This window comes from Selaginella moellendorffii, unplaced genomic scaffold, assembly GCF_000143415.4.
Source record: "Selaginella moellendorffii unplaced genomic scaffold, v1.0 SELMOscaffold_15, whole genome shotgun sequence".
NCBI lineage: Eukaryota > Viridiplantae > Streptophyta > Lycopodiopsida > Selaginellales > Selaginellaceae > Selaginella > Selaginella moellendorffii.
Window position 1 is genome coordinate 1594140 of NW_003314276.1, and position 9716 is coordinate 1603855.

Genomic DNA, 9716 nt, shown 5'->3' on the forward strand with positions numbered 1-9716 from the left:
TGATACAATGAAAATGCCCGGGTTTTAGGGCTCTTGGTTGGAATGGAAGTCGAGGTATCTTCTTCCTTGCGATCGGGATCGCGGCGGTTTTGATTTGTTGCTCTTTCCCTGCCAGGATCAAATCGGATTGCTGCTTCCGCTGCTTGCAAATGGAGAGGAGGATCCGTCGGTTGCAGCGATACCGATATTTCGAGGTTCCAACTCGGTCGGAAGGAGCAGCAATCTTGTTGTTGAGGTTTCTTCGTCGGCATTGGAGATGGAGATTTCAGTGGTATGATCCTTGCATTTTCTTTGTTTTCTCGATCGATCGATGCACTCCAGACAGGGTCGAGCTCAATCTCGATCAAATCGGGCTCCAGCGTGAAGATTATCCTCAGCTCGCAGTCCAAATCTCCACTCCGTGCTGGCGACATTGTCGAGATGGTCCCAGGAGATCGCTTCTTCAAGTTTATGCTGTGTTCTGCGCTTAAAGGGAAGGCAGTAGCATCTCAAAGTGACAATGTGCTTGCTTCCAACAAGCGAAAGCGGCAAATCGAGGACGACGAAGCATTCGCCCGAGCTTTGCAGCAGGAGGTATCTATCCAATCTCTTTTCCTATCTTCGTTCGTGAAACAAGCATTTCCTCTTGTGAGCTCAGGAGATGGCGACGACTGTGCGCTCGAAGAACACGCGAGGTGGCGAGCCCGAGAAGTCGAAAATGCTTCACAGCGCGAGGTCGCCTTGTGGTTTCCAGCTACTGCGAGTTCAAGGCTTGCCCGACTGGGCGAACGCTGGGTGCGTGCGAATTTCTGATGTGATAAAGGTAATTCGTGCTTTGGTGCTCTTACGTTTAAGAACTTTTCTGATTGAGTCAGGGCGATGTTCTCGTTGCGATCCTCTCAAATTATATGGTGGACATCGAGTGGCTGCTCTCTGGTAAAGCTACTGCTTTTTTTTTTTCTTCCAAATAATTTTTTTATTCGTAGCTTGCCCGCTTTTGAGGTCGATCCCGCAAGTGGTGATGATCCACGGAGAGAGCAACGTTTCACAACTGCAGGTTTGCGCTGTTGTGTTTATTGTGTAGCTTTCGTGTAATGCTTTTTTTGTTATCTTTGTGTGTAGTCTGTGAAGCCAAGTAACTGGCTACTCTTCAAGCCGAGATTGTGGATCTCATATGGAACACACCATTCCAAAGCCATGCTACTTGTTTATCCAACTGGTGTCCGAGTTGTTGTGCACACTGCAAACCTGATCAATATCGATTGGAATAACAAGACTCAAGGCTTGTGGATGCAAGATTTTCCTTTCAAAAGTATGACGGGGATTACCACTGCATCAGACTTTGAAAACGATCTGGTGGACTATTTGACAGCCCTTGAGGTACGTCAAGTTTCCTGTAGCCTTTCGCGAACAAGATCAGTTTTTTTACAGTGGTCAGGATGTACCGTAGATGTCCAACACCATGGACAGATGAAGATCAACGCAATCTACTTCCGAAACTTCGATTTCAGCAATGCTGCGGTAATTATATTTCGCACTTTTAAGTGAATGGAACTGACGCTTCTAGCTACCAGGTACGGCTGATAGGATCCATACCTGGCTATCACAGTGGCCCTCAGCTGAATAAGTGGGGTCATATGAAGCTCCGTTCGATTTTGAAGGAAGAGAAGTTTGATAAAAAGTTCCAGAATTCTCCTCTTGTGTATCAGGTACCTAGAGTCACGATCTATGCATCGTCGTAACTTGCTTCATCTCTTGCAGTTTTCCTCGCTTGGATCGCTTGACGAGAAATGGATGGAAGAATTCTCGTCTTCGCTAAGCGAAGGTTCGACACTTGATGGGCGACGCTTGGGCTTAGGAGAAGCTCAAATTATTTTTCCCACCGTTGAAGACGTTCGACAATCACTCGAGGTCAGCGATTGTTTCCCGTTATAGACGCTGGAACTGAACTTACATCGTCTTCTCAGGGCTATCGTGCTGGGGCCGCGATTCCAAGTCCCGCGAAAAATGTGGAGAAGCCACTGCTTAAGAAGTACTGGTCGCGGTGGCAAGCAGAGCATACTGGAAGAAGGTTTACCATTGTTTCAAACGCTGCAAAAACTCAAGCTCTTGTTCTTGTCATGCAGTCGTGCTATGCCTCACATCAAGACTTTTGTACGCTTTCGGGAAAACGCTCTGGCGTAAGTCCGTGCATTTCCTTGATATTTTGTGACATATCTCCCACGCAGTTGGGTGTGTCTCACGTCCTCGAATCTCAGCAAAGCGGCGTGGGGTGCTTTGCAAAAGAACAAGACACAACTAATGATCCGTTCTTACGAGGTTTGCATTCCTAATGAAATGAGCTTCGCAGCAGTCCTGACTTCATCTTCTCCCCAGCTGGGTGTAGTTTTCCTGCCTTCGATGCTCAGCAAATTCAAGAACAGATACTCTTGCACCGAAGACTTGCCCCTGATCAACGAAAACGAGGCTTGCGAAACCGGAGAAGCACCCAACGTGAAGCTGTACACTCTCGCTGCCACCGAGAGCGTGGACGAGGAAGAAGATACCAACGCGAAGATTATAAGGCTGCCTCTGCCTTACGCATTGCCGCCGCCTCGATACTCCTCGCAAGGTTTGAAGCTTCCATTGTCTTTAGAGTGGCTTGCTGGATTCTTCGTGCCAGATGAACCATGGAAGTGGGACAAGCAATACTTACACCCAGACGTCTATGGCAAACGATGGCCAAACTAAAGGCCTCGATACTCCTCGCAAGGTTTGAATCACTTCCATGTTTTTATCATTGTCTTGACGATGGTTTGCTCGAATCTCCATTCCAGATGAATCATGGAAGTGATACTTATGGAAAGGTTTCCTTAATATTTTTCTTTTATGGATAGAGCTTATATAACTTTGGCCCTTTCTACTAATAGAAAGTACGCCGCCGGAGGAGCCCTAAAAATCCCACAAGTGCGAATGGTTGGACGGCCAGGATGCGCTGCGATTGGAGCTCGGCTATGGGGCGCCAAGGAAGGTGAAGTTTGGGACTCGAGGTGACAAGGCCGTGAAGATTGGTTCGTGGGTTTTAGGGGTTTAGGGCAACAGGGATGCGGGAAATCCATAGCGTCTTGCGCTGCCGCCAACTGCTGAGGAGTCATCGTCGCTTCTACGGCCTCGCGGCTTCCAAGCGTAAGTAAAAAGGAAAGAACAAATGGAATTTGCGCTGACAAGGGAGGTTTTTCTCGTGTTTGTAGAGATGAAGAACGCCGCGGAAGGGCGGCCGAAGAAGATCAAGTTTTTCGTGGGGAGCCAGAGGAGCAATGTGGAGGCGCTCAAGCGAGAGAAGCACTTGGAAAACTCTCCTGGTGAGTTTTGAGAGCTGGGATCACTATGGAGAAACTATAAATTGTGGTTATGGCAGGATGGATCGAGGCTTTTTGTTCGCAGAAGGAGAACGATCTTTTCGTGAGAGTTGACACCGACTTCATCCGGGATCAGTTTAATCTCCACGGGCTTAGCAACGAGGTCTTGGATTATCATGGATCTCTGCGTGACATCCTCGAGACGTACAGTAAGTTCTCAAGCTCTCTCGTTCTCACTCCCTCCTTGAATATTCTCGTTTTTCCAGGGGGGTATTTCGATGAAGAAGCGCAAAAGTTGTATGGTCTGATCCACAGGCGGTACATTCTATCCACCAAAGGACTCGAGGCCATGGTACGTTTTCTCACATCACTTATAAAACGCTTCTTTTGTTCATCATGTTTTTTTCTTCTCCTCTTGTCCAGGCGAGAAAGTTCAAGCACGAAGAGTTTGAAAAGTGCCCGAGATCCTGCTGCGAGGATCAAACTTGTCTTCCAGTTGGGCTCTCGGACGATCCAGGAGTGTCCACGGTTCGCTTCTTCTGCCCCCGGTGCGAAGACGTGTTTGATCCGATCGCCGTGCAACATCGAAGTAAGCAAAGTTCCTGTTGTTATCTTATCTTTCTCGCCATCGCTAAGATCTCTGTTCTGGATTCCAGGTGTCGATGGCGCATACTTTGGTCCCACATTCGCGCACTTGCTACTCCTGACGCATCCCATGGAAATCAAGCCCTGTGTCAAGCATCCATCGTCGTCTGGCTACGTTCCCAGGATCTTTGGCTTTAAAATTCATAAACCATCCGCGTCTAGCGATGATATGGAAGTTGCTTGACAATCCAGTCGATTTTTTCTCATATTTTCCTGACGATCTTGTACTTATAATCGAGAAATCCACAGGGTAAAAAAAGGTTCCAAAGAAGAAACTAGCCGTTATTTCTTACGTTCTTACGTGGTTGTAAAAACTCTTTTCTGCCTGTGTATACAGTGGAATTCTCCGCCCTTTTCCCTTATCTTTCTCGAATCGAATCGAATGGACAGCGCCAGAGCTTTTTGTGATCCGCGCTTCCATCACAGCCAGCGAGCTTTGGTGCCGAGATTACGACGAAGAAGCAGTCGAATTCGCTGCGCTGGTGGAGGAGATCACAGCCAAAGTTTCTTGCATCGGCTAGGCGAGGCCTGGAGCGTTGTCTTGGGCTTACAATCGACGGAGGTAGCTACAAGCTTCCTGGTTTTTCCTCATCGCTTGTTCGTTCTTTCCAGGCCGGGACGAGGAGGGTCGCCAAGCAGAGATTTTCCAAGCTTCTCGTCACTGACAGAGGCTTCGACGCCGAGAAGCTCTCGCATTTCTACAGCCTGGTAAGCAAGCAAGCTTGTCAAGATTAGAACACGAGCTAGAGGCTTAGAACACAAGAGCTAGAAACTTACAAGTTTTCTTATACCAAAGGCAAAGGCGGCCATCTCGGAGCACGTAGTTCTCGAAGACAAGCAGGTAACTCGTTGATAGAGTAGCGTTTTCATTTCCGAAGTGACGATGGATCAAACAGGGAAAAGCCACAGTCGAAAGACTCGGGGAGTTGCAACTCCAGTTCAACGTGAAGAGGATAAAGAGTTCCGCGCAGAACGAGCCTTGGGCGGTGCCGACGCTGATCGAGTACGAGCCGGAGTGAGAGATCTGCTAGAGGGCGACCGAGCGATGAATCACCTGTGTACACAAGTTTCTAAAAGAAAGTTACCATTGTCGATCTAGATATTCACAAGCTTAGAGATCGAGAAAATGGATTCTGCTCATCAAACCTGTGTAGCCAACCTCTGTTTTTTTTCTTCCATCGCGGGCTTGTTTAGTACAGCGAGAACTCGCGATCATCTCTTCTCTGGAGCGCAAGTTGTGCTCTTGGGACGCTTGTGATCCCCGAGAGGCGAATCGGTGGCCGAGCGCTTCAACTTGAGCTGCTTGCATACGCTCGAGTGAGTGATGGATGAATGAACCATAGCATTGATCGGGAAGAACTTACCTTGTGATCGGCTTTTTGATAGAAGTGCCTCAGCAAAATGTTGGTAGCTTCAGTGGAGATGACTGCAAAGAAAGCAAAGTTAGCTCAAATTCGCGAAGCTATGGTGATGGTTACCTTGATCCGCCGGAGGCATCGTCCGGTCGTGAGTAGCGTGATAAGTGAGCGGTGTGAGTTGCTGACAAAAAAAAAAGAAAAAGAAAGAAATGGTGGTCAGTCAAGCAAGAAAAGAAAAAAAGAAGAGAAAATGCTCGTCGATCTCTTACGGAGCGATGAGAAGGATCCGATGGTCTCAACTGGCTGAAATTGTGCGGGTTGTACGAAGGAAGATCGCCCAGCAAGGAACCCATTGTGATCCTCGCGAAAAGAAAACCTCTTTTTTCGCTTTGCGTTGCTACTGATGAAATGAAAAGAGCTAATGAGAAGATAGGAAGAACAAGGAGAGATTACTCCACATACCTCGACGAAGACGATAGATCTGCGCGCTTCTAGAGGAGGAGGCGCAGCGGCATTGCAAAGCCCTACCCACACTCTGGGAGAACCAAAAACCCTACCCTTCCAGCACAAGCGACACGATCGCTCGCTTCTATCCGATAGAGCGACCAGGATTTTGAGGCGCACAGCGATTCCCTCTCGCTCGATCGATCGAATGTCCCTTCTCTCCTCCTCCTATGACATGGAAAAGAGCCTTGGTTTTGTTGGCTAGGGTTTTTAAGCGGCATCGTCGACAATGCGGGCACCAGGGCGCGCGATCTTCCCTCCCCGACCGATCAGCAGGTGTTTGTAGCTCGCCAGGAGCTGGGAATCCCCCGGCGCCAGCTTAGATCGTGGCCATGGCAGTGGAATTCGAGAGTGTGGATGGAGGGAATGGAATCTCGCTCGCTGTGAGGATCTACAGGCCGGCGGAGGAGGCGCGCATCGCAGATCTGGCGCTGGTTCTGGTGCACCAATTCACGGTGCTTGGCGGGTGTCAGGGATTGCTCAAAGGGATGGCGACGGAGCTCAACAACAGGGGATACCTGGTTGTCACGTTTGATATGCGTGGGGCTGGGCGATCCTCCGGGCGGGCTACGCTCACGGGATCGTCGGAGGTCCAGGACGTGGTGAGAGTTTGCGAGTGGGCCGTGGAGAAAATCCCTGCCTCGAGGATCGTTCTCGTCGGCTCTTCAGCGGGTACGTGAAACTCCTCCGACCGATCGTACTCTTGTTTCTAGTCGGTTTGGAAGCTCTAGTTTTTCCATAGCTGTTCTTCCTCCTCTTTCGTTTCTTCGTCTCTTGGTAGGAAGCGTTTTGTCTTCTCCCAAGCTTTGGAGTTCTGTTGTGTTATCTTCAGTCTTGTTTGGAAGCATTTCTTGATCGAAACAGGAACTCTTGATGGATGATCATCAAGATGAGAGAATGGACCATCCATTTCCTTTTGGGTTCTAACTCTAGTTTCTCTTTTCTCGATTCCAGGGGCTCCAATTGCTGGCTCGGCTGTGGATCAAGTGAAAGAAGTGGTGGGATACGTGGGGCTGGGCTACCCGTTTGGATTCTGGGCGTCGGTTCTCTTCGGCCGCCACAACAAGGCGATCCTCCAGTCGGCCAAGCCCAAGCTGTTCGTCATGGGGACTCGCGATGGATTCACGAGCGTCAAGCAGCTGGAATCCAAGCTCAAGTCGGCGGTTGGGAGAGCCGAGACGCGCCTCGTCCCTGGAGTCGGCCATTTCCAAATGGAAGCTCCCGACTACGATCCCATGATGGCCAACTTTGTCACAGAGTTCTGTAAGTCATTGTGATTTTTCTGTGTTATATACAAGAGTATTTTAAAAAATTAATAATTCTACACTCAGCATAGCCGCATTAATACTAAAATTGTCACAAAAATACATGGATCTGACTAGAGTATACCTAGAAGTGTTTTAAAAGGTTTATAAATTATAAATATAAGATTAACCTAAATGTTTGTATTATGCTAAACTATCTATTCTAAATATTGAAATTTTTTGAAGGTTAATGGCTAAAAGACAAAATCCTAGTTTCCCTAATTTATACTACACCTCCTCTTGAAGCTCTTCACCACCCAACCACCCCCAATCTACCTCAAAAACTACTACACTACCACTCCATTGTGAGTCTTAGGGTAAATTAAGTTCTTTATCCTAACATGCCTTACTATACCCTTGAGTTTTTTGTTTGCTCCTGTGTTGAAGTCCATAGAGAATAGGTAAAAGTTGCAAAAGTTTCCTTAGCTTTTCCTGTGGCACTTTTACTCGTTAACAAAGTTTGCATGGTTTATAATACTCAAAAATACCAACCTTCATATTGAAAACTACAGTGAACAATATATAGCTTCTCATGAGCTTTATGTAAAAGCATAATTTGAGTGTCCTTAAACAAAGGAGATCATGGAAATAAAGCAAATTCTTAGAAAGAGAATAATTTTTACACAAAGAGATTTCAGTTTTTGGATGTAGCTCATGCTTAAAACTCTCATAAATAGGCTTAAAATAAGAATCAGTCATATACTTATGTGGAAAAGATGCCACAAAATCAGTGAGAACCACCAAAATAGCATTAATGTATGCTCTCCAACTTAGTGCATCAGCCACTAAATTTTTATTACCAGGAATATAAATGATCTTAAAATGAAAATTAGTGAGGAAGGCCAACTAACAAGCCTGTCACTTATTCATAACTGGCTGAGTAAGATAATGTTGTAGTGCATGAATGCACTTCAAAATCCACACCCATGAGAAAGTGTTCCACTTTTGCAAGGTAAATCATGGAAAGAAATTCTTTATTATAAACTAAGTAATGAGATTTAGCACTTGAAAATTTATAGCTTTCAAAAGCAATTAAATGATTGTCTTGCATGAGCATAGCACCGATTTTGGCATCATCATTATGAAGACAAGAGCTGCCGTCACTACCATCTTAAGTTGTGCAAAGTTAGAAGTTGCTACTTCATTCCACTTAAAAAGAGCATTCTTATAAAGCAAACTACTCAAGGGAGATGCTATCATAGAAAAATCCACGCGCGGGATCTATGCCGCGGCCGGGGCCGAGGCCTTATGAGTGCATCCGGCGGGCGTGGCACAGCAAATCCCACCAGGCTCTCTTAGAGGTCACCACATGCCCAAGATACTCAATATGATCTTGGAAGAAGAAATTTTTCTTTAGATTCAAATAGAACTCATTTTTCTTGAGTAGGTCAAGTTATTCTTTTTCAGTCTTAGTGTAGATGAGTATATCATCCAAGTAAACAAACTCCCTTTTGCAAATAATCTTGAAACAGACTGCCATAAAGGTTGTAGGAGCATTAGTGAGTCCAAAGGGCATGACCAAATATTCATAGTGGCCAAAAGCAGTCTGAGATGCTATCTTAAATTCATCTCCTTCCTTAATTCAAATTTAGTGATAGCCACTCTTAAGATAAATCTTAGAAAAGTAACATGCACCTTCAAAACAATCTAAAAGATCATCAATGTGTGGTGAAGGATAAGAATTCTTCACAGTTACCTTATTGAGAGCTTGATAGTCAACACAAAGTTGCATGGAGCCATCCTTTTTCTCAACCAGCAGCACTAAAGCTCTAAAATGACTTTAACTTGGTTGGATATAACCTTTCACTTACAAGTCCTTTAGTTGATGTCCTTTAGCTGCAAGTGATTCTGCATGTGAAACTTGATAGAGAGCTCTAAACACTGGTTATGAACCTGGTTCAAGCTCAATAACATGATTTACCATCTGTTGTGGTGGTAGATCTAAACTTGATTCTTGCTATAAGTAATCTTTATATTCTCACAAAGGAAAAAATATTGGAAACAATGGATTTTCCTTTATTAGTGCTTTAATCTCTATTACAAAAAGTATAATACCTTTCCTCTTGTTTCTTAACTTCTGTAGCCGTGATAAGTGGAGTCAAAGGCAAATTGTGTTCACCCTCTAGACTTTTTGGCCACCTTCAATTTAAGAATATGCTTGTAAAAGTAAAAGTAAAAAGCTTTGGAAGCAAACACTAAATTACATAACTAATTTAAATAGCCTTGACAAAAATGATGTAATTATCATTAAAATGTATAAATGTGTACTTGAAGACATATAGAAGAAGACTCCAATCCTTATATAAACCATTATACTATTGCAGCATTATCTTTTAAAGACATGTGGGAAACTTACATAGATACTAAATATCATCCTAAGAATGATAAGTGGCAATCACTACAAAGTGATTAAATTAATGATATATATCACCTCCAAGAGTCACATGGAAGAAATTTGGTTGGATGCAAGGATTGATAACAAGAGTAAAAATTGCACCACATTAATTAAGTTTAATTGTTTAATTATAACCATATAACATCAAACAACTACACCAATTGCTGCTTTAAAAGAGGAAGAGGAGGTTGCT

General features: G+C 45.1%; 3 protein-coding genes and 1 long non-coding RNA gene across 7 annotated transcripts; 3 read left to right on the forward strand and 1 right to left on the reverse strand.

The window, feature by feature from the left end:
- The first annotated feature begins 23 nt into the window (after positions 1-23).
- LOC9641281 (tyrosyl-DNA phosphodiesterase 1) lies at positions 24-2959 on the forward strand. 2 transcript variants are annotated; one of them, XR_002992466.1, is made up of 17 exons: positions 24-54; positions 116-271; positions 322-573; positions 638-802; positions 855-915; positions 966-1036; positions 1102-1359; positions 1411-1500; positions 1554-1688; positions 1741-1890; positions 1947-2050; positions 2106-2159; positions 2208-2298; positions 2356-2590; positions 2642-2731; positions 2796-2825; positions 2889-2959. XR_002992466.1 is itself a non-coding variant. In XM_002970692.2 (16 exons), exons 1-15 carry the CDS (start codon positions 43-45, stop codon positions 2707-2709), a joined length of 1902 nt encoding a protein of 633 aa, XP_002970738.2. In that variant the 5' UTR covers positions 24-42; the 3' UTR covers positions 2710-2731; positions 2796-2910. The 2 variants fall into 2 exon arrangements, 1 of the variants encoding a protein (XP_002970738.2); XM_002970692.2 differs by having other exon boundaries at positions 2796-2910.
- On the forward strand, positions 2890-5060 carry LOC9633163 (casein kinase II subunit beta). Of its 2 annotated transcripts, none has more exons than XM_002970693.2 (10): positions 2890-2989; positions 3045-3144; positions 3210-3320; positions 3377-3526; positions 3584-3669; positions 3741-3906; positions 3974-4524; positions 4575-4670; positions 4759-4803; positions 4859-5060. In XM_002970693.2, exons 2-7 carry the CDS (start codon positions 3063-3065, stop codon positions 4144-4146), a joined length of 768 nt encoding a protein of 255 aa, XP_002970739.1. In that variant the 5' UTR covers positions 2890-2989; positions 3045-3062; the 3' UTR covers positions 4147-4524; positions 4575-4670; positions 4759-4803; positions 4859-5060. The 2 variants fall into 2 exon arrangements, with proteins under 2 accessions (XP_002970739.1, XP_024531462.1); XM_024675694.1 differs by having other exon boundaries at positions 2945-2989; positions 3053-3144.
- On the reverse strand, positions 4224-6000 carry LOC9633164. Of its 2 annotated transcripts, none has more exons than XR_002992468.1 (6): positions 5783-6000; positions 5590-5738; positions 5441-5501; positions 5327-5388; positions 4740-5261; positions 4224-4667 (listed from the first exon to the last, which is right to left on the reverse strand). It is a non-coding gene; the product is annotated as an uncharacterized LOC9633164 (long non-coding RNA). The 2 variants fall into 2 exon arrangements; XR_002992467.1 differs by having other exon boundaries at positions 5590-5720; positions 5783-5998.
- A 26-nt stretch (positions 6001-6026) lies between these two features.
- On the forward strand, positions 6027-7169 carry LOC9641282. Its single transcript, XM_002970694.2, has 2 exons — positions 6027-6496; positions 6779-7169. Exons 1-2 carry the CDS (start codon positions 6157-6159, stop codon positions 7099-7101), a joined length of 663 nt encoding a protein of 220 aa, XP_002970740.1. The 5' UTR covers positions 6027-6156; the 3' UTR covers positions 7102-7169.
- The last annotated feature ends 2547 nt before the right edge of the window (positions 7170-9716 follow it).

Excerpts from the sequence above, each read along its gene's own strand:
- LOC9641281 (XM_002970692.2), top strand. Across the intron at positions 1,360-1,410 it reads ACTATTTGACAGCCCTTGAG|TGGTCAGGATGTACCGTAGA; the intron begins GTACGTCAAGTT and ends GTTTTTTTACAG. Across the intron at positions 2,299-2,355 it reads TAATGATCCGTTCTTACGAG|CTGGGTGTAGTTTTCCTGCC; the intron begins GTTTGCATTCCT and ends TCTTCTCCCCAG.
- LOC9633163 (XM_024675694.1), top strand. The coding sequence starts at position 2,949 with ATGCGCTGCGATTGGAGCTCGGCTATGGGGCGCCAAGGAAG. Across the intron at positions 3,527-3,583 it reads TGACATCCTCGAGACGTACA|GGGGGTATTTCGATGAAGAA; the intron begins GTAAGTTCTCAA and ends TCGTTTTTCCAG. Across the intron at positions 3,907-3,973 it reads GATCGCCGTGCAACATCGAA|GTGTCGATGGCGCATACTTT; the intron begins GTAAGCAAAGTT and ends TCTGGATTCCAG.
- LOC9641282 (XM_002970694.2), top strand. The coding sequence starts at position 6,157 with ATGGCAGTGGAATTCGAGAGTGTGGATGGAGGGAATGGAATCTCGCTC. Across the intron at positions 6,497-6,778 it reads TCTCGTCGGCTCTTCAGCGG|GGGCTCCAATTGCTGGCTCG; the intron begins GTACGTGAAACT and ends TCTCGATTCCAG.